Genomic DNA, 21,537 nt, shown 5'->3' on the forward strand with positions numbered 1-21,537 from the left:
CATCACTGAAGCATGGGTATCTGTTGCATGGGCTGAGGGTGAAGATCCTACCTGGGTTTTCACACACATTCTCTAGAGGGCAACAATTTACAGTGCCAACTGCTCCTTAATTTGAGCTTTTCTGAGACATACAGCTATCCAGGGCCAGACAGACATCGACTGGAGACCTTACCCTCCAGTACCAAGAGACGGGCTGGCTGGAAGAATGGAGCTTCCCTTTTCAGGAACATGTTCAGATGCCAAAATCTTTTTTATCTTGCTATGCAGAAACTTTTTATTGGTGAAAGAGAAATAGAAATAGCTAAAACCCTAGACACCCACCATCCATTAATATGTCAGCATGTGAGACTCAATGTTCTGCCTTCTAGATGATGCCCATGGGCATCCTGGGAAAGGTGTAGGCTTATTTTCTTTTTTTTTTTTAAATACTGCAACAATTTATGTCAGTTCTTTTCTCTCCAGAAGTTGTTTGTCCTGTAATCTCACAGCAATGGATGTAAGATTTGCTTTTTTTCCCCACCTGTCCCTCTGAGAGGATGCATAAATGATAACAAATGAAGAACAGCTTATACTGGTCTCTCTTCATTAGTTCCTCTCCCCCTCCCTCCACCATATGGCACACTCCCTTCAGTTCTTCACATTCCTGAAATGTTGTTCAGGAGGGGCTTTTATTTACCTGCCAAAATTGCAGCGTTTATATGTTCTGTGACTATTTCTTTGCACTTCTTAGCAGGGAAGAAACTTATCTTCATACGTCCAATGGAACTTCTAATCCTCTGTGGCACAATTTCGTATACTCAAGTCATGGCGATAGTTAACTCAAAGTCTTTGGAAAATGGGTGCTTGGAGGAATGCACACCTGGACAAGTTGTAGATACTCTGCCTGGTGCTAGCTGACAATCTGGCACTGTAATGCAGTGAGACAGTTGGCGGGGCTTGCTCACACATTAAAGGGGACTGAGAAGGTACTGTTGTCCCTCAGAAGGAATGTATCTAGAGGAGGCATCCAACATGCACCATGGCCATGCATTCAGGCAAAATCTCACGCTTCAGGCCTCTTCTCAGTGCATTTACATCAGCTAGATTATTTTGACCCTCAAAAAGCCGTTCAAAACTGATTCGACAGATTTTAGAAAAATGCCTCTGAGTGTTTATTTATCTTTCTTTTTCTTTTTTTTTCTTTTTTCTCTTTGGTGTAGACTATAGACTTGTTCTCTATCTGACGCTGCTAAGAGAAAAGCAAAGAGAATGCATAGGAGCCTTATGGTTGAAAGCAAGTCCAGCACTCTGTGTTAAGAGGGGAAAAAAGACACCAGAACAGAGACAAAGCAGTGAAAATGTATCCCTAGAAAACCTCAGGGTGTTTTTAGGCGTCATCATGACAGAAGTTTTGCTGAGAAATGCAAGTGTACAAAGCAATTACTTTACAAAGAACACAGTTGTTGACTATTCCTTAACCAGCAGATAAGCAGGATAATGTATTATATTCACTTTTAGCCCAAATACATTATGATGTTCCTTGTAGGATTTCCCACACTAAATATTGTCAATGGTCTTAATGAACTATACAGAGAAGGTCCTTAGAAGATCTGATTTATGACATTTAAAATTACAGATTTTAATTTTTACAATCCTGTAATAGACAAGACTTGCAAGAGGTCTTGGCTCTTCCACAACAGCATGTGGAGACCAGGCGGAATATCACACAACACTAGAAATGGCACTACTGCCAATGTTTAAGCACCTGAAGCCATCCTCACCAGTATGTTGTTTCTCCTGACTTTATTGACTGCGATGGGCATCTAGTCACCACTGCATCTGCAGTCAATTAAGTCAGAGGAACTGAATCCCCCCATATGTGTTGCATGCAGTATATATTGTGGAAGATACGGCATACGTACTTCACAGGTCACATAATATTTGGTACTGAAATATTTCTTCTTGTCTCTGCCCCTCTCTTACCCCCTGAAGTTCTGCTTTAACTTGTCCAGATGTTTAATATTCTCTCAAGTGGCACCGTTTGGCAATTAACCTTTTCCAGTTATGTCTGGGTATGAAGCACACACTGTGGAAGTGAAGGACAGGAAATATGGTTATTCCTCAACACAGCAGGAGTTAGTGGGTAGCTGGATACCAACTCTTGAGGTTTCTCTACAGTTGAAAAGCTGAAATTTGTTTGTTGATGTTTTTCAAGCCTTGACCTTTACGTTGACAAAAATTCTGACCTCAGTATATAGGGTATTGCTTGCTATGAATGGCCACGTCACTCCTGTTCTGGTCCTTGTCCCTGCAGCCACAGTCTCCAGCAGCAGCAAATGCTTATGGAGGTCTGTGCTGGGCAGTGTGTCCCTTGGGTGGTGTGATGGTTTAGCCCCTGCCGGGGTCTGAGACCACGCAGCCGCTGCCCCTCCCCCACAAAGGGAGTGAAATACAAAGCCCCAAGACTGAAATAAGGAAAGGTTTAATACAACAGTGCAATAGCAACACAACAAACAACAGCAATAACAATAACAGTAATAGTGATGGCAATTAACAGAGCAAAATAGCTACCAAATACAGCAGTGGGCAGCACGATGTACAAAACCACGAGTGCACTGCGCTCCGCGCCAGGAAAAAATGTGACCTGCCAGGATGTGACTTCCGCATGGTATCTGAATAACCCGGCTAGAGCTCCCCCCCACTGCTGGGGAAACTTAACCCTATCCTGGTTAAACCAGGACAGGTGGGCATTAGCCATCCTGGAGGTCCCCAGGCTCCTCCTCATCTTGGTCCAGCACACTGTAGCCCTCCTTGTTAGAGGCCCTGCTGGGAGCTGTGTTGCTCCATGCCCCATTCTACCATGCAGCAGGGAGGAACATCCCTTGACCTCATCAGCACTTGGACTGATCCCGTGGGCAACTCCCATGGAGACCTTTGTATCCCTTAGAGGGAAGTAGATCTCCCAGGGTGGCTGTCCAGCTCCCCCTCAAGGTGGCATCTTGAAGGGACTCCATGGATCTGATGGGTAGTGCTGCAGGGAGTGAGCAGGGTGTCTTCTCCTCTCCACCCATCTGGAGACAACCTGAAGCTAGACTGGCTGCTCTCTGACAGTGGGCTGACCTCATCCTTTCTACAGAACACCCCATGATTGTGATCCTCCTGTGGGTAAATATGTGTGTGTGTACATGCGCATGTCTCTTCATAAGAAGTGACTCTGGTTATTCTGGTGAAGATATCTCTTTCTGAGGAGGCCACCCTCAGACATCGCCAACTTTCCAGCTGAGTATGCAGCACTTGGCAGTGATGTTAGGCTTCTGTGTGTTGGCATTTGTTTCCATCGTGTTTCACTGGGTAACTTCCTCCAGCTCTCACTTGTTATGAAGATGGCTTTATGCTGACTCTTTATTTATCCAAAACACACCACATTAAAAAAGTGTTTGCAATTTAGTCTTCAGGGAGATTGCTTGGCAGCAAAACTCTACCTAGTGATGGAGTTATGGAGCAGAAGTCTCAGAAGAGGTTCTTATTTTCTGCCTTACTCAAAAAGCAGACTCATATATATTATCAAGAAATACAGCACAGAGATACACTTCCTATCTTGACAAAGCTGAACGTCCCTCCTAGGGAAATCCCCAAGCTGTGGGACCCCTGAGTCCAGGTGTCATCTCTCAGGAGACATATAGGGAATGTCCTGTACTCAACCCTCCCCTTTCAAAGGTTTAGCTGCCTGTTTTCAAGGCCAGGATTCACATGGAGCTGCTACATGGCCTAGAGTAACAGTGCAGCATGAGAAAGAGCTGTGATAAGCAGGACTCTCCCAAACATCACTTGAGAGCTGCTTTTAAGCTCAATATGTTTTCCCTGGTCCTTGCTTGATCTATTTTCCGGCCTTGATCATGGCTGCCCACCTTGTTGACCTGCCTTCCTGGTTTAAACCTGGAGCTGCCTCACTGCTGTGAAGCCAGACTTGTCTAGTGGAACAGCCTGGCCTTGCTGCTCCCTGACAAGTATTTTGGTCACATGCAGACCTGCGCACAGACATGTTCACCTGCAGCTGCAACAAAGCTTTGTGTGTTGGCTTGTAGAAGGGCTGAGCTTAGTGCCTGATAACAGAGAGCAGCAGGGTTGGTCCTGTATGGTCTCCAGATGGGAAAAGAGTAGGAGGCATCCTGTTTCTTCCCTGGAAATTGGGAAACTTTAAGATATAGGTTACCTTCATCAAGCTTGCAGATGAGACCAAACTGGGACAAGTGGCTCATATACCAAGGGGTTGTGTTGCCACCCAGAGCAACCTTGACAGCCTGGGAAAATAGGCTGATAAGAACCTTGTGAAGTTCTACATGGAGAAGTGCAATGTTCTGCACCTGGGGAGAAACAACCTCACACACCAATATATGCTGGGGGTCACCCAGCTGAAAAGCAGATTTGCAGGAGAGGACCTGGGGGGTCCTGGTGGACACCAGGCTGAATGTAAGCCAGCAATGGGCCCTTGAGGCAAAAGTGGCTATCCTGAAGGTGCCCTGGGCTGTACTAGACCAAGTATTGCCAGCAGGATGAGGGAGGTGATCCTTCCCCTCTACTCAGTGCTCATGAGGCCACAACTGGAGTACTGTGTCAAATTCTGGGCTCCCCGGTCCAAGAGAGACGTGGACATACTGGAAAGAGTCCAACAAAGGGCCCCAAACATCATGAAGGGACTGGAGCATCTCTCCTATGATGAAAGGCTGAGAGAGCAGGGACTGTTCAGCCTGGAGAAGAGGAGGCTCAGCAAGGATCTTATTAATGTGTAACCTGAAGGGAGGGTGCAAAGAGAACAGAGCCAGGCTCTTTTCAGTGGTGTCCAGTGCCAGAACCAGAGGCCATGGGCACGCACTGAAATACAGGAGGGTCCCTCTGAACATCAGGAAACACTTTTTTACAGTGATGACAACCAAGCACTTGCACTGGTTGCCCAGGGAAATTATGGAGTCTCCATCCCTGGAGATATTTAAAAGTGATGTGGACACAGTCGTCAGCAACCAGCTCTGGGTGCCCCTGCTTGAGCAAGGAGGTGGGACCAAATGTCCTTCAGAGGTCCTTTCCAGACTCAACCAGTCTGTGATTCTGTCAAAATACATGTCTTTATTGAAGCTAGGAAAAGCATTCTCTGCCCAAATGACACCAGGACCGTGATTGGATTTCTCCAGCCCATGAGCACCCAGCAGGAGCAGCACTTCCACTCCCACTGTCCCACCACCTGGGGACAGCAGAGGCAGGGAGGGAAGAGGACATCAGGAACTGGTTCCAGGAGCCAGAAGCGAGGGAGACATCCTGCTCAGAAAGTCCAGGGATTCATCATCATTTCCTGCATAAATAAAGCACAATATGTGGTCACTGATATTTATTTCTTATGTCCCTTCTTTGCCTTCCTCCAGTCTCTCTGTCACTTCTTCTGTTAGAAGGTCCTGTAGGGAATTACTGGACAACCCCTCCTCAGATAAACTCCAGTCATTAGCAATGACTTGGACCTGTGCTTTCCTTAGTGGTTGAAACCTTGAACCCAACACTCTTCAGAAACCTCAAGGAGGTGGTCCTGTGCCCCACACTACACAAAGATCAAACTTTACTTTCCAACAGCATGGCAAAGTCTTCATGAAAGCCCCCAGTCTGGTTTCACGGGGCTGAGGGGAACTGGGAAGGTGCTGGCTGAATTCAGGCTTCTTCAGCCCCACTCAGGGCAGGTTCAAGCAGCTTTACCAGGGGACGTTAACCCTCCTTCCCTGGTGTCTGCCTCTGAACACAAATGCAGGAGGGTGTTATCCAGCAGTGTGGATGTAAAGAAAACAACAGATCTATCTGAGCCAAGAAAGCAGAGGCCCAATTCCTGGTTGTTTGACTTTAGATCTTACCTTTTGCAGCAAACCATAAATGTTGAACACCTTCCAAAGATGTGATGAGGGTGATAGCATGTCAAGAAACTACAGAATCCCCCTTCTTGCTTACACTGATCTTCATTTCCTGGAGTCAGAGATGCATCTGTACAGAGAAACAACTGTAAGGAAAAGATAATTTGGGAGAATATTCTGTAATTCTGTAAGAGATGATATTCCACTAGGATTTCAACCCCCTTCATGGACCAAGTATTAAAATAACCGTAACTGCACCTTCAATAGCAAATTTACTACCTAGAAGAACTATCAGCTAAAGCCCCGAGGCACAGGTATCGTTGGCCATTTGTGGGTACAAAGGGATATTTTCTGTCTCCCACTGACCCTGCAGGAGCAACTCTTCCATAAAGCCTTGACTAACTTATCCAGCCTGGGGTAGAGTGCTTTAACATCCCGGTATCACACACATCTAGGGGTCCTCAAAAGATGCTAAGTATCTGTGATTAGACAACAGACTTCCCCATCCATTTTTTTGGGTGAGGAGGGTAGGCTGTATAGGCTGAAACTTCAGCAATTGAAATGGGAACTCATTCAGAGACACTCCCCCAGAGCAGCAGCTAAATGCCCAGGGTGGAGACCAGAGCTCAGTCCCTCCCTAACCCATGGAAGGAGCCAAGACCTCATTCCTGGATGGGTGTCTCAACACCAGCCCCTCTACTCTCAGGGGAAGGGGCACTGTGAGAGCATACTTTGGTATATCCCATCGCATGTTTTTTCATGCTGGAGCAAAGCCACAAAGCCGTTCCCTCTTTTGAGCATCTCTAACAAATACAGTCACTTCCTGGGACATGGAAGACCCCACTGATGGGGGTTCATACCTCATTTGTCTCCCGTCTTCCCCTCTCACCTGCAGCGCCCTGGACCAACAGGAGGAAGAAGGGGAAGAGCAGGTACAGGATCTTCATGGCTGACACCCAGCCCAAGCCTTCACGGGGTGGCAGAGGGGAGATGCCAAGGCAACAAGGACATGGGGGACTCCAGGCGGTGTAGAAACCTGGGCACAGTGGTATACAGAATCACAGAATCAAAATACCGAATTGCAGATGTGTTATCCTGTCTGTAGCCTGTTCACAAGGGCTACCTATGCAACTTCATGAATAGCCTGCAAATAGTTCAGGAAGTTTCAGGCAAGGCAGTACTTAAGAACATTTTTCAGTCATCTTCCTTATGCTTTCTCCCAAGCACAGACTGTAGATCTTATGTCTGGTGATTCGTGCTGTTTCAAGTTAAAAAGCAGCTGATGCCATTTACAGAATTCAGTCAGAAAACTTAACTTTGGAAGTACCTTGGGCCTTACACATGGAACACTTGTCTCTAAAACAGACCTAAATATGTTTCTAGGGAGACAGAATCACAGCGATAGACTAGGTATGCTTTCAAGTATGCTCATCAGATAAGGGTTATGCCTAGTGCCCGTGCTCTCTTGCTTCTGCATCTCCTTACCAAAGGCCAAAGCAGAGAATGTTTGCACACTTTGGAGAAGCTTGTGCCAATGCTGAATGCAAAAACAATAGTAAAGCTACAGTCAGGAAATGATTCTGTGCAGCAGCTCCCCAGTTAGGAGATAGTGGGGAGAAGTGTCTCAGTGGCCAAAGATATCAGAAAGACACAACTTGTCAAGTTAACTGAAGGCTGAAATAATGGAAATTCTCTGTACTGCTGCATGTAAAGTGGCTTCTCTTTAAGTTATAGAGTTCCCATTTCCCCAGAATACAAGATCATGGTGTCTCTCTTCAAATGACACAGAAACTTTCCAATCTCTCCAGCACTGGGGAGACCCTGGATCCAGCTTCAGCAGATTCCAGGCTCTAATGGGAAGGAATTCATAGTTTCAATTTACTTTTTTCCCTAGAAAGCTCAGATGATGTCATTACAGGAACAGATATATCCAACAGTTTGTTATTTAGACAGTTTCACTGTGATGGGACTTCAACAGAGAGACTGACTGGGTGGCCACCCTGAAAGAGACCCCATAGGTACTTGCCTGACTATGGAGGGTCTTGGTCTTCAGGGGGCAACAAACGTGCCAGGAATCACTTGCATCCAGATGCCCTTGGGGTCAGGGAATACCACTTTGCCCAAAACACCCTGGTTTTATACTGGTGCATGAGACATGCTTATTCCCATGGCCACATCTCCCCTTTTGGCCAATCAGAAAGTGACCCATCTGCATGGGGTGGTGGGGTTGCACCTCATCCCTCCCTGCCGCAGTGGGAGAGGCTGAGGTGCCTCCTGGGGGGTGTTGCAATCTTCACCGTTATCCTCATGCAACACGTGTTGTGACACCCCGCTGCACAATGGGCACCCACCCGGGCTGCAGTGGCTTGGCAGGAACTTCCTGGACTTTGTCTGGTACAGACAGCAGCATCTAGTCTCAAAAAAGCAAATAAGGTTTCATAGAATCATAGAATACCAGGTTGGAAAGGACCTCAAGGATCATCTGGTCCAACCTTTCCTGGCAAAAGCACGGTCTAGACAAGACAGCCCAGCACCCTGTCTGGCTGAATCTTAAAAGTGTCCAATAGTGGGGAATCCACCATTTCCCTGGGGAGATTATTCCAGTGGCAGATTGTTCTTACTGTGAAAAATTTTCTTCTTGTGTCCAATCAGAATATCCCCAGGAATAACTTGTACCTGTTACCCCTTGTCTTCTCCATGTGACTCCTTGTAGAATGGGAGTCTCCATCTGCTTTGTAGTCACCCTTTAAATACTGGAACACAGTGATAAGATCTCCCCTAAGCCTTCTCTTCTCAAGGCTGAACAAACCCAATTCTCTCAGCTTTTCCTCATAGGGCAGGCTTCCCAGTTCTTTGATCATCTTTGTGGCCCTTCTCTGGCCCCTTTCCAGACTGTCCACATCTTTTTTGTATAGTGGGGACCAAAACTGAACAAACTATTCCAAGGTGTGGCTTGACAAGCACTGAGTAGAGTGGGATAATGACTTCTTTATCTCTGCTGGTGATGCCTTTGTTGATGTAACCAAGCACCCTGTTGTCTTTCTTTGTTGCAGCAGCACACTGTTCACTCATACTGAGCTGCTTGTCCACCAGGATCCCCAGGTCCCTTTCCACAGAGCTGCTCCCCAACTGGGTAGATCCCAGCCTGTGCTGCACTCCTGGATTACATTTTCCCAGGTGCAAGACCTGACACTTGTCCTTGTTGAACTTCATAAGGTCCTTGTTAGCCCACTCTTCCAGCCTATCCAGCTCTTCCTGCAGGGTGGCTCTCCCTTCCAGAGTGTCCACCTCCCCACCCAGTTTGGTATCATCAGCAAACCTCATCAGGGTGCACTTGATCCCATCATCCAGATCACTTATGAAGATATTAAACAGTGTTGGGCCCAGTGTCAATCCCTGGGGAGCCCCACTTGTGACAGGTTGCCAGTTTGAAAAGCAGCTATTTACCACCACCCTCTGGGTGCAGCCTGTCAGCCCATTCCCCACCCACCGCACAGATCCCTTGTCTAGACCGTAACACATCAGTTTGTCAAGGAGGACGCTCTGGGGAATTGTATCAAAAGCCTTGGAGAAATCCAGGTAGACAATGTTTACCACTCGCCCCACATTAATCGAGCACGTTACTTCGTCGTAGAAGGCGATCGGGTTTGTCAGCACAATTTGCCCTTGGTGAATCCGTGCTGGCTTTTCCCAATCACGTGCTTCATTTGTCTTGTGATAGCCCCCAGGAGGATTCATTCCATAACTTTCCCAGGGACTGAAGTAAGACTGATGGACCTATAATTTGCTGGATCCTCCTTTAAGCCCTTCTTGTAGATGGGGGTGACATTAGCCTTCTTCCAGTCTTCTGGGACATACCTCAATCTCCACAACTTCTCAAAGATTATGGTGAGCAGCCTCACAATGACATCATCCAGCTCTCTTAACACCCTCAGGTGGATAACATCAGGGCCCATCAATTCGTAGGGGCCAAGATCCTGTAATAGTTCACATACCAACTCTTCTTTCACTGATGATGGGTCTGTGTTTGCATCAACCTGGATTTTTTTCCCAAGGCCTGGGGCCCAACAGTGCTGGTAAAGACAGAGGTGAAAAAAGTGTTGAGAACCTCTGCCTTTTCAGCGTTGTTGGTGACTCATTCACCTCTCCTGTTTAACAGCGGACCAATATTTTCCTTCTGTTTCTGCATGCTGTTTACGTACCTGAAGAACCCTTTCTCGTAGTTTTTGACATCTCTGGCCAATTTCAATTCAAGCTGAGCTTTTGTTTTTCTAGCTACATCTCTGCATGTCCTGGCAATGACCTTGTAGTTCTGAACAGGTAATCATCTGCTTTTCTGTTTCTGGTACACTTCTCTTTTGGTTTTGAGCAGACTCAGAAGCTCACAGTTAAGCCAAGGGGGTGCCTTGTTCCACTTACTTCTCTTACCTTTAAAGGGGATGAACAGGTTTTGTCCTTCCAGGAGAGCATTCTTGAAGAATCCTCAGCACTCATTAGCTCCTTTATCTTCCATGGAAGCTTCCCACAGAATACCTTCCAACTGAGCTCTGAGCAAGCTCAAGTTTGCTCTTCTAAAATATAAAACCTTGGTCTTAGTACTAACCTTCAGTGTGCTCAGCAGGATCCCAAACCCCAAAATACTGTGATCACTAACCGAGATAGCAACCAAGGCTATCACTAACCAAGATATTACAAATCAGCTTTTCTTGGTTTGTGAATAGCAAGTCCAGCAATGCCTCATTCCTGGTTGGCACATCTAACATTTGTATCGTGAAGCAGTCCTCTACACATTCCAGGAACTTGATGGATGATGTGTGAGCTGCTGTCCTGATGTGTTTCCCTCCTTGTCTCCTCCAGTCTGACAAAATAATCAGCTAGCGTGGGTTGTGCAAGAACATGAGGAGTATTATAAACCTTCTTACCTTTCAAAATTATAAGAAAGTCTGATTTTATTTGAAGTTTCATCACATAAGGAAGAAATTATTCACTGCGAGGGTGGTGAGACACTGGCACAGGTTACCCAGAGAAGCTGTGGCTGCCCCCTCCCTGGAAGGGTTCAAGGCCAGGTTGGACCTGGGCTAGTGGAAGGTGTCCCTGCCTGTGGCAGGGGGGTTGGAACTAGAGGATCTTTCAGGTCCCTTCCAACCCAAACCATTCTGTGATTCTAGGATTCTATGTTTTGGAAATAACATATTGATTCCTGCATGCATTTATGAGCTGATGTTCAAATGCACGCGTATATCAACATCTCCAGTTCTCTGCTTCCATGGAAGTCATGTCATATCATGGGTAACAGAAAATATAATTTATCCACTGTTTTTTCTCCTTCTCTTGCTGTTCCTGCTCTAGCTTTACCATATTAAACTCATGGGATGACTTTCCATAACAAGCACCATCGGTCTTATTCAAGATGTTCTGGGCAAAGGGCCCATGGGACAGTGGAACAGCTTTGTGCTGCTGAGATAAAGGGTGTTCATGATGACTGCTAAATGTTCACTTAAATGATACATGAGTGAACATGAAGGAAACAATCCTGCAAAGTCACTGAGAACCTGCTGTTCTGGGTGCAAGACCTGGACAGCAGGGTGGGAGCTGCTGGTGGATGTGAGAAAAGACCCTAGTTGATGCAGACCCCTAGCTTGGGGTTGTACAGATCCCCGCTCACTCCTACAACCCTTCCACAGGAATTTGTGTCACAGGAGACTGGGATACTCTGAATACAGCAGGGACCTTCAGCTTCAGGACCAGGGCAGAGATGCCCTGTGAGAAAATGCAGGTGTCAGCCCTGTGGCTCTGGGAAGAACTGCACACCCAGCAGGAAAGCAGAAGGTGGGAAAGTCAGGGATGGACTGCTGAGGGTGATCTCCCCCTTTGGAATGGAAAGGATTCAATAAAACAACGAGGGTGACTACCTACTGACATAGTCACGTGTACATGGACATGTGTATTTAACTATACAGGGCAGAGGTCTGTGCTTCCAGAAAGGTTGAGATCACTGGCTGTTGATGGAGAACAGTGTTGCAATCCCAGTTTGTGTGAGGCAGGCAGAGAGAAGACACCCTGCTTTCTGCCCTTTCTCGCTGCTGGGCAACATTTCTGGGCATTTCCAGGTTGTGGTCCATGGGGCCCATTGGAGGAGTGACCTTGGGGAGGACCTGGACATCCAGCCTGGGAGACCTACTTTTCTCCAAGGTCTGTAAAGGTCTTCTTGGGAGATTTCTATAGGATCAAGACCCTACAGGAGACATGTGGCAGGGAGGAAGAGTGTGGGACAGGTAGAGGGGTGGATGCTGAGGGTCTGGCAGCAGGGAGGGAGCTGAGCTCAGCCCTACTGCAGATGAGGGAGATGGAGGTCCCATCTCACTGTGTGGTGGGACCTCTAGGGACTCTGGGATCTGTTAGGTGGGCAGCCGTGTCCATGCCCACCAAAGGGACAAACCACCCAGCACAGCCTTGCCCATGGAACCGCAGATACCAGGGACAAAGGACACTCATGACCAACAGGACCAGGACAGGGCTCCTGCTTCCCAGGAGGGAGCAGAGCAGCTCCATCACCCCCACAGCAAACACCCGGGCCCACTGGGGACTGCCAGGATCCATGTCACCACACAGCTGCCAGGTAAGAGCATCCCCGAGGACAGACACAGTGATGATCCCCAGCATCCCCAGGCACTTCTCATGATACCAAGCCACTGCCACCCCCAGAGCCAGCAAGCACGTCCCACCCTCTAGCACAAGGAAAGAGCTACACGTCCCACATGCTGCAATGCCAAACTGCTCAGCTTTATTCAAGCCGGGAAAAGCAGCCTCTGCCCCAACAACACCGGGTCCATCATGGGATGTCTCCAGCCCACGAGCACCCGGCACCCAGCAGGAGCAGCACATCCACTCCTGCTGTCACACCAGATGGGGATGGCAGAGGCAGGGAGGGGAGAGGACATCAGGACATGGTTCCAGGAGCCAGAAGACAGAGGGATATCCTGCTTGCAGAGTTCAGGGTCTCAACCCCAGATCCTGTATGAAGAAACCAGACAAGTACATCACCTGTTGTAACTTACATTTCCCTTCCTCCCACTCTCTCCTCTCTACCCTGCGATGACAAGCAAGTGTATGCTGCAAGAGAATCAGGCTCAGCGGAGGTGAGGTTCAGTCCTTATTGCTGACAGTTTGGACCCATGTTATCTTAGTGCTGGCTGACCTGGCTCCAAGTCTATGCAGGTGCAGCAAACCCAGGATCATGTCCTCGATGCTGTCCAAGGACAGGGAACGCTTCACTCTTTGCCAGCTTGGGAGAGCCCTCGGCAAAGCCTGAATGAGTCTCATGGGGCTGAAGGAGAGTGGGGAGGTGCTGGCTGACCTCGGGCTCCTTCAGCCCCACCCAGGGCAGGTCCAAGCACCTTTCCTGTCCTTCCCTGGCCTCTGCCTTGGAGCATCTATAGCACTGAGCCATTAGCAATCATGGATGCTTAAACACAATGGCAACTCTTTCTGCAATAACAGTAGCATTTCTAATTACAAAACTCACTTTTTGCAGCAAAAGAAAAACCTTGAACACTTTCCACTGATGACAAAGGGGAAAGAACACTTCAGAAATCCACAGAAGCCTTTTTCTCGTTCACATTGTTTCTTATTTCCTGGAGCAAGGAAGGATCCTGCACAGTGAAAGAGGTCACACAAGGTAAGTATGGGATAACTACCAAAAATATGAGTGGTTCCAGAGAGGCTGACGCTGCCCTTGGATCTTAGTCTCACACGTGCACACAGCACCAAATTTAACATCTTCACCTCTCCAGTAGGAGGTCCTCTTTTCTGCAGCAGCATGTGTGCACGTGGCAAAGTCATAGGGAAAGAGCAGTGTGAGGCCCAGGAGGTGCTGTGTTGGCTCCTCAGCTTCCCCCTCCATTCATGAGAGCCATTCCCTCCCAAATGTTCTATCTGACAAATCTGGTCACTTCCCAGGACATGGAAGACCCCGCTGATGGGGCCTCACACCTCACACTATCTTCCCTCTTCCCCTCTCACCTGCAGCACCCTGGACCAGCAGGAGGAAGAAGGGGAAGAGCAGGTACAGGATCCGCATGGCTGACGCCTGTCCCAGGTCTTCACTGGGCTGCAAAGAGGACACATCAAGACAACAAAGGAAGAACATGGACATGGCTGGGCACACATGATGACCAACAAGCAGAAGATCAATCTCCAACAAAAAGAGATAAGAACGATTCTTAGCACTGCAACTTCACAGGTATCCTGGGAGCATTTTGGGAAGCACCAGCCTGTTGCACAATCTGAAGTTTACTTCACTGTCAACTTCACAGGACTTCCTGATGTTTTGCTCAAAACACAGACTGGAGGATTCACGCTACTTGTTGGTGTTTTACTCAAAATAACACCCACTGAAATTCAGATTCTAAGGAAAGAAAAATTACTTTTACATATCATAGCCCCTCAGAACTTTTGCAGGTCATGTGTTTGCCCCTGAGCAGATTTTTCTGAGACAGGATCAAGGGGTGACACAAGATACACTTCCCAGCACAGTCAGTAGACCAGGATTACCACTGGGGCATTTGCTCTCTCCCTTCTGCCTCTTCTTAATCAAATGCCAGAGCAGAGAAGGTTTCCACATGAGGAGAGGCTTGTGCCAACACTCAGTGCCATGCCCATAGGTAAACCAGGGTCAAGAAATTAGGGAAATGCATGTGCCTGGAGATGCCACGCTATATGATGGGTCAGCCAGCGCCCTCCATCACCTCAGACACTCCAAAGCTGGCTGCCCAAAACACCCTGCCCAATCACCTCTGCTTACCTGGGCTCAGGAAAGTCCTCCCAGCTCGGCTTGGGAGTGCCCATCCTCAACTCAAGAACATTCCAGGGCTTCCCAGCAAAGACACTCCCCAGCCCCACACTTACTGCCCCGGCTCCATGCAGCACCGACCCAGGGAGGAGCAAGAGGGCAGAGAACTGTCTTGGTGGCCAGAAACACAAACACAATCAACCTCTGGAGTTAACTGAAAGCCTGAAAGGATGGGAAATCTCCATACTGCTGTGGGAAAAGTATCTCCTCACTTTGCTGAGGAAAGTCCCCATTCCCCCAGAACAGAAGATCTCCTGTCCCTCCTCCAGCCTCAAGGCACCTTTCCAGTCCCTCTTGTAGCCAAGAATTCTTAGTGCCATCTTCCATGTGTTCTGGGCTCTTAGACTCATAGGAAGGTTTTTATTCTCTTTCTTACGCATCTCTGACAGCCTAATTATAAGCATGGATACGTCCAGCAGTTTGTCATTTAGACTAGTGTTTCTCAACCTGTGGTCCACGGACCCCTGGGTGGCCATGATGTCATCACAGGGGATCCACAAAGGCTTAAAGCAGGGGTGGGGAACATCCATCCCAGAAACGTTGGTCTGGCCCGCGGCAAGCACTGAGCCTCCTTTTCCCACAGTCTCCTTCCCTCAGTGCTCCTCCCATACTCAAACCCGCGCCCCCCCCCCCCACGGCTGCCCTATTATATTCAGTGCTAGTATGGCTGGTGGGACCCACTTTAGCTAGGCGGTTTTTCTCTTAAAGAAATTTTCTTTACTCAAGGGCCCTCTTTAAGGCCAAAACCGGGCTGGAGTCAGCTCCTCCAAGTGGCAGCCCTGGACCCATATATGGACAAAAAAATATGGTGACTGAACACAGACAAACAAGGGAGGAGGTGGGAAGAACTGTAAAAACTTTTCATTAAAATTTAATGTAAAAATTAAGTTCAGAATTAGCATGTTAAAATACTAAAAATGGGCCATTTGAGCAAGAAGAGTGTTGATGCTGTTATTTTAAATTCATATGGAATCATTGCAATAAATATAATAAGAGTGTGTGAATTAACAGGCTAACTATTTCCCCTTCTCTCCCACTGTGAAGACCCTTTATGAGAAAATTAAAAATTGAATATTTGATATAGTCTAGTGCTTGAAATCTTGAATTAAGTCTTGGTAGTCGACGGCCACAAAAGGTATTTAAAGGGGGTCCATGTTGAAGGAAAGGTTGAGAACCCCTGATTTAGACAGTTGCAGGAAGAAGGATTTGCACAGAGGCTGAATGGGTGGGCAGCCCAGAAGGGACTCGGCAGTCACCTACCTGATGAAGGTGTGGCTTCAGAGTGCACCAAGGCAGCAACAGGCTGTAACAATCCAACCCCTCAGGAATCAATTGCAGCCACAAGTGTTAGGATCAGGGAGTGACACCTTGCCCAAAACACCCTGGTTTTATGCCACTGCCTGTGGGTGGGACATGCTCATTCCCATGGCCACAGCTCCAATGAGAAAGTGACCCGTCTGCATGGGGGTGGTGGGGTTGCACCTCACCCCTCCCTGCCGCAGTGGGAGAGGCTGAGGTGCCTCCTGGGGGCTGTTGCAATCTTCACCGTTATCCTCATGCAACACGTGTTGTGACACCCCCCTGCAGAGCGGGCACCCAGGTCATGGTGTCTTGCTGAAAAATCTTTGGGATGGACAAAGTTGGTGCAGACACCAGCACCAGCACCAACCCAGTCCCAGAATAAGGGAGTCCTTCTTCATCTCTTCTCATCTGATTGAACAATCAGTTATCGTGTGATGTGCCAGAACACGCAGAAGACTGAAAACCCTCCCACCTCTAGACACTGCAAGAACATCTTCTTTTGGGCCAAGAGGGCTGTGCACCGGACATGTCCAAGGTGATAAGCATGACATGCTCTCTAGTGACTATTCAGATCATATGAGAGTCACACCAGGATGCACGTTAAGGTCTGTAAACCAGGTGATCCAAGGAATCTGCATCTCCTCCTAAAGTCACCCAAGGTGAAGAAAGAGAAGATCGATGTAGCCACTGCTTGCGAAGACAATGCATTTGAATCCATGCACGAAATTGGGAGAAGTGACAGTCCTTGCTGGGCAGGAGTTGTGCCACATGCCTGACTTGGCAACTGCCTCTCAAGGGGTTTGGGAGAGGAATCTGATCCCCCCAAGTCTGAGGCGTTACCTGCTGGGGACTGTGGGAGTGGAGCCTGGACTCTCGGCCTTCTCTCCTTACACGCCATTGAGATGTCAAGTCACCGTGGCGAGATAACAATCACAGAAAAGGTCTAAGTCAGCTTCTGCATGCTTAGCAGAAGCAGAGAGCCCAGCTGCCCTGAAGACTGATCTTGGGGTTTACTGGGAGAGCTTCTTGAAGAGAAACCATAAAAGTTCCATGTTGTGGTACAGCAGCAGTTTGGTGCTGGTTTCTGATGAGCAGGGATGAAGCACGTGTGTGTGTGTGTGCTTGTGTGTGTGTGTCCCAAGAGGTGCCCAGCAAACCCCAGCACCAAACGGCCCTTACGCAAGGCAAGATGACACAAGACTCCGGGCTGGAGGCCTGGGGATCCTTCTCAGAGGTGTCAGAAGAGGAAAACGATGCCTGCTTTCCTCTGGTGGTGGGAGAAACAGGAAAAGGAACTTTTTGACGGAACATTGTAAGGTACCAGCAACTCCAGCCTGTGCTCTGTGCTCTCTTCCTCCTGATTCTCTAGGGAGCAGCAAGTAAGATAGGAATGAATGAAGTGTATGGAAAGATGGAGGATTTATTTGATACTACAGTGAAGCTGCCCAGTAGAAGATGAGATTTCCTATAGACAAAATAAAAGAAGACAGAAGCCAAACGGTTTGGTACAGATATATTTTTTCCTCCACTGAGATCATAAGGCACATGTGATTTTTCCTGGTTACTGTGGCATCGTCCCTAGGGTCCCTCACAGCCCATGTTTTTACGGAGAAGCTCCTGCTGCAGGGCAGGTTCTGCAGCTGTGACAAGAGTTGGGACCTTGTAAGGGTCCATGATGGGGTATCTCCAGCCCACAAGCACCCGGCACCCAGCAACATACTTTTCCCTTCGCTATCAACAGGATCTTGGAAAAACCTGGGAGCTGAAAACCCATGCTCCCAGGGACTGCTGAGGGACGGTAGTGAGCATCCCATCCAAGTGCCATAAACACCACCCTGCTTTCCTCTGGAAAATTTCCCTTTGCTGTTGGAGAAAGGGGAGAATATACAGCACAGGGACATGGGGACACCCCTGGGCTGATATTTCCACAGTCTCTGGGAGCAAAAATCTGGGAGCTCTTTGTGTGTGAGGCACAAACCTGTCCCTTCTCAACTACTGATGTCTCAGCTGAGTGTCCCAAAACCTCATTACCCCAAGGCATGACCCTGCCAGGGCTGGGCAAGGGTTTTCCATCAGAGGCCACACAAAGGCAAGGTGCAGCCAGGACGGGGATCTGGGATGCGAGGAGTGCCCCGCTTGTTGGCTCTGCTGGTCCAGGCAGTGGTGGACATGCAGCTGGGGAGGCAACATGGCTCTTCCTTGACCTCATGCTGGTCCTTCCCATTCTCTACTCCCATTGTGCACCTACTTTATAGTGAAAGAGTCCTTCTAGGTGACACACTTTGCTAAGTGACTATGGTGAGGATGAAGCTGAGCCCATATACTGGCCTGAAATGCAAGGGACGCGTGGTCCTCTCTGAAATGACACACTGCTCTCCCAGATTATCATTTTGAGTGTTTCTCTGTGCATGATCTTCCATGGAGGCAGGAAACGCATGCAGACAACAAGGGGGGATTCTTCATTTCTGGGGGGGTTCTGTTTCCCATTAAAAATTGTGGGACTTTTTTCTACATTCAGGCACTGCTGCAGAAAGTAAGTCCTGGAAACTCTTTGCTCCTGTTGATAAAGTTACTACTGTCTTTCAAGCCAGCTCCTGGCTCACAGTTTTGTGCATTTATGCTCAGAAGCAAAAGCCAGGGAAAGAAAGGAAAAGACCTTGTGGGTTTGGACCTGCCTGCAGTGGATCTGAAGGAGCCCAAGGTCAGCCAGTGCCCCACTCTCCTTCAGCCGCACAAGGCTTGCCCACTGTCAATACACAAAGCTCAGCTGTGTTGTCCGAATGAGAAGGCTGTCCCTTGGGGAGTGTGAGGCACAGGATCCTCCTCCTGAAGTCTCTAAGGACCCTTGGAGCCAAGGCTGCCACCACTAAGGAGAGCGCAGGTCCAAGACAACTGAAAGGACGGAAATTTACCTCTGCAAGGTTGAGTCTCCTCTCCCTGCACATGCTTGACAATAGAAGAAGAAGAGGGAGAGAGTGGGACGAAGGGAAAAGTATGTTGCAACAGGTGAGGTGCTTTTCTGATTTCTTCGTACACTGTCTGACATTGAGACCCTGAACTCTGTAAGCAGGACGTCCCCCTCGCTTCTGCCTCCTGGAACCATCTCCTGATGTCCTCTCCCCTCCCTGCCTCTACCATCCCCAGCTGGTGTGACAGCAGGAGTGGAAGGGCTGCTCCTGCTGGGTGCCGGGTGCTCGTGGGCTGGAGGTATCCCATCATGGACCCTTACAAGGTCCCAACTCCTGTTGCAGCTGCAGAACCTGCCCTGCAGCAGGAGCTTCTCCTTAAAAACATGGGCTGTGAGGGACCTTAGGGACGATGCCACAGTAACCAGGAAAAATCACATGTGCCTTATGATCTCAGTGGAGGAAAAAATATATCTGTACCAAACCGTTTGGCTTCTGTCTTCTTTTATTTTGTCTATAGGAAATCTCATCTTCTACTGGGCAGCTTCACTGTAGTATCAAATAAATCCTCCATCTTTCCATACACTTCATTCATTCCTATCTTACTTGCTGCTCCCTAGAGAATCAGGAGGAGGAGAGCACAGAGCACAGGCTGGAGTTGCTGGTACCTTACAATGTTCCGTCAAAAAGTTCCTTTTCCTGTTTCTCCCACCACCAGAGGAAAGCAGGCATCGTTTTCCTCTTCTGACACCTCTGAGAAGGATCCCCAGGCCTCCAGCCCGGAGTCTTGTGTCATCTTGCCTTGCGTAAGGGCCGTTTGGTGCTGGGGTTTGCTGGGCACCTCTTGGGACACACACATACATGCACACACACACACGTGCTTCATCCCTGCTCATCAGAAACCAGCACCAAACTGCTGCTGTACCACAACATGGAACTTTTATGGTTTCTCTTCAAGAAGCTCTCCCAGTAAACCCCAAGATCAGTCTTCAGGGCAGCTGGGCTCTCTGCTTCTGCTAAGCATGCAGAAGCTGACTTAGACCTTTTCTGTGATTGTTATCTCGCCACGGTGACTTGACATCTCAATGGCGTGTAAGGAGAGAAGGCCGAGAGTCCAGGCTCCACTCCCACAGTCCCCAGCAGGTAACGCCTCGGACTTGGGGGGATCAGATTCCTCTCCCAAACCCCTTGAGAGGCAGTTGCCAAGTCAGGCATGTGGCACAACTCCTGCCCAGCAAGGACTGTCACTTCTCCCAATTTCGTGCATGGATTCAAATGCATTGTCTTCGCAAGCAGTGGCTACATCGATCTTCTCTTTCTTCACCTTGGGTGACTTTAGGAGGAGATGCAGATTCCTTGGATCACCTGGTTTACAGACCTTAACGTGCATCCTGGTGTGACTCTCATATGATCTGAATAGTCACTAGAGAGCATGTCATGCTTATCACCTTGGACATGTCCGGTGCACAGCCCTCTTGGCCCAAAAGAAGATGTTCTTGCAGTGTCTAGAGGTGGGAGGGTTTTCAGTCTTCTGCGTGTTCTGGCACATCACACGATAACTGATTGTTCAATCAGATGAGAAGAGATGAAGAAGGACTCCCTTATTCTGGGACTGGGTTGGTGCTGGTGCTGGTGTCTGCACCAACTTTGTCCATCCCAAAGATTTTTCAGCAAGACACCATGACCTGGGTGCCCGCTCTGCAGGGGGGTGTCACAACACGTGTTGCATGAGGATAACGGTGAAGATTGCAACAGCCCCCAGGAGGCACCTCAGCCTCTCCCACTGCGGCAGGGAGGGGTGAGGTGCAACCCCACCACCCCCATGCAGACGGGTCACTTTCTCATTGGAGCTGTGGCCATGGGAATGAGCATGTCCCACCCACAGGCAGTGGCATAAAACCAGGGTGTTTTGGGCAAGGTGTCACTCCCTGATCCTAACACTTGTGGCTGCAATTGATTCCTGAGGGGTTGGATTGTTACAGCCTGTTGCTGCCTTGGTGCACTCTGAAGCCACACCTTCATCAGGTAGGTGACTGCCGAGTCCCTTCTGGGCTGCCCACCCATTCAGCCTCTGTGCAAATCCTTCTTCCTGCAACTGTCTAAATCAGGGGTTCTCAACCTTTCCTTCAACATGGACCCCCTTTAAATACCTTTTGTGGCCGTCGACTACCAAGACTTAATTCAAGATTTCAAGCACTAGTCTATATTAAATATTTCGTTCAATTTTCTCATAAAGGGTCTTCAAATTTGGAGAGAAGGGAAATAGGTTAATCTATTAATTCACACACTCTTATCATAATATGTTTATTTCAACGATGCTATATGAATTTAAAATAATAGCATCAATAGTCTTCTTGCTCAAATGGCCCATTTTTAGTATTTTAACATGCTAACTCTGAACTTAATTTTTACATTAAATTTTAATGAAAAGTTTTTACAGTTCTTCCCACCTCCTCCCTTGTTTGTCTGTGTTCAGTCACCATATTTTTTTGTCCATATATGGGTCCAGGGCTGCCACTTGGAGGAGCAGACTCCAGCCCTGTTTTGGCCTTAAAGAGGGCCCTTGAGTAAAGAAAATTTCTTTAAGAGAAAAACCGCCTAGCTAAAGTGGGTC

General features: G+C 48.3%; 1 protein-coding gene across 1 annotated transcript; it reads right to left on the minus strand.

The window, feature by feature from the left end:
- Positions 1-13,385: 13,385 nt before the first annotated feature.
- On the minus strand, positions 13,386-16,062 carry LOC141940459 (ostricacin-2-like). Its single transcript, XM_074861348.1, has 3 exons — positions 15,976-16,062; positions 13,887-13,974; positions 13,386-13,516 (listed from the first exon to the last, which is right to left on the minus strand). The coding sequence occupies exons 2-3, from the start codon at positions 13,942-13,944 to the stop codon at positions 13,386-13,388; spliced, it is 189 nt and encodes a 62-aa protein (XP_074717449.1). The 5' UTR covers positions 13,945-13,974; positions 15,976-16,062.
- Positions 16,063-21,537: the final 5,475 nt, after the last annotated feature.

The sequence above is a fragment of the Strix uralensis genome, chromosome 3, assembly GCF_047716275.1.
Source record: "Strix uralensis isolate ZFMK-TIS-50842 chromosome 3, bStrUra1, whole genome shotgun sequence".
NCBI classification, from domain to species: Eukaryota; Metazoa; Chordata; class Aves; order Strigiformes; family Strigidae; genus Strix; species Strix uralensis.

Excerpts from the sequence above, each read along its gene's own strand:
- LOC141940459 (XM_074861348.1), bottom strand. The coding sequence starts at position 13,944 with ATGCGGATCCTGTACCTGCTCTTCCCCTTCTTCCTCCTGCTGGTCCAG. Across the intron at positions 13,517-13,886 it reads GCTGGTCCAGGGTGCTGCAG|GATCCTTCCTTGCTCCAGGA; the intron begins GTGAGAGGGGAA and ends TTCACTGTGCAG.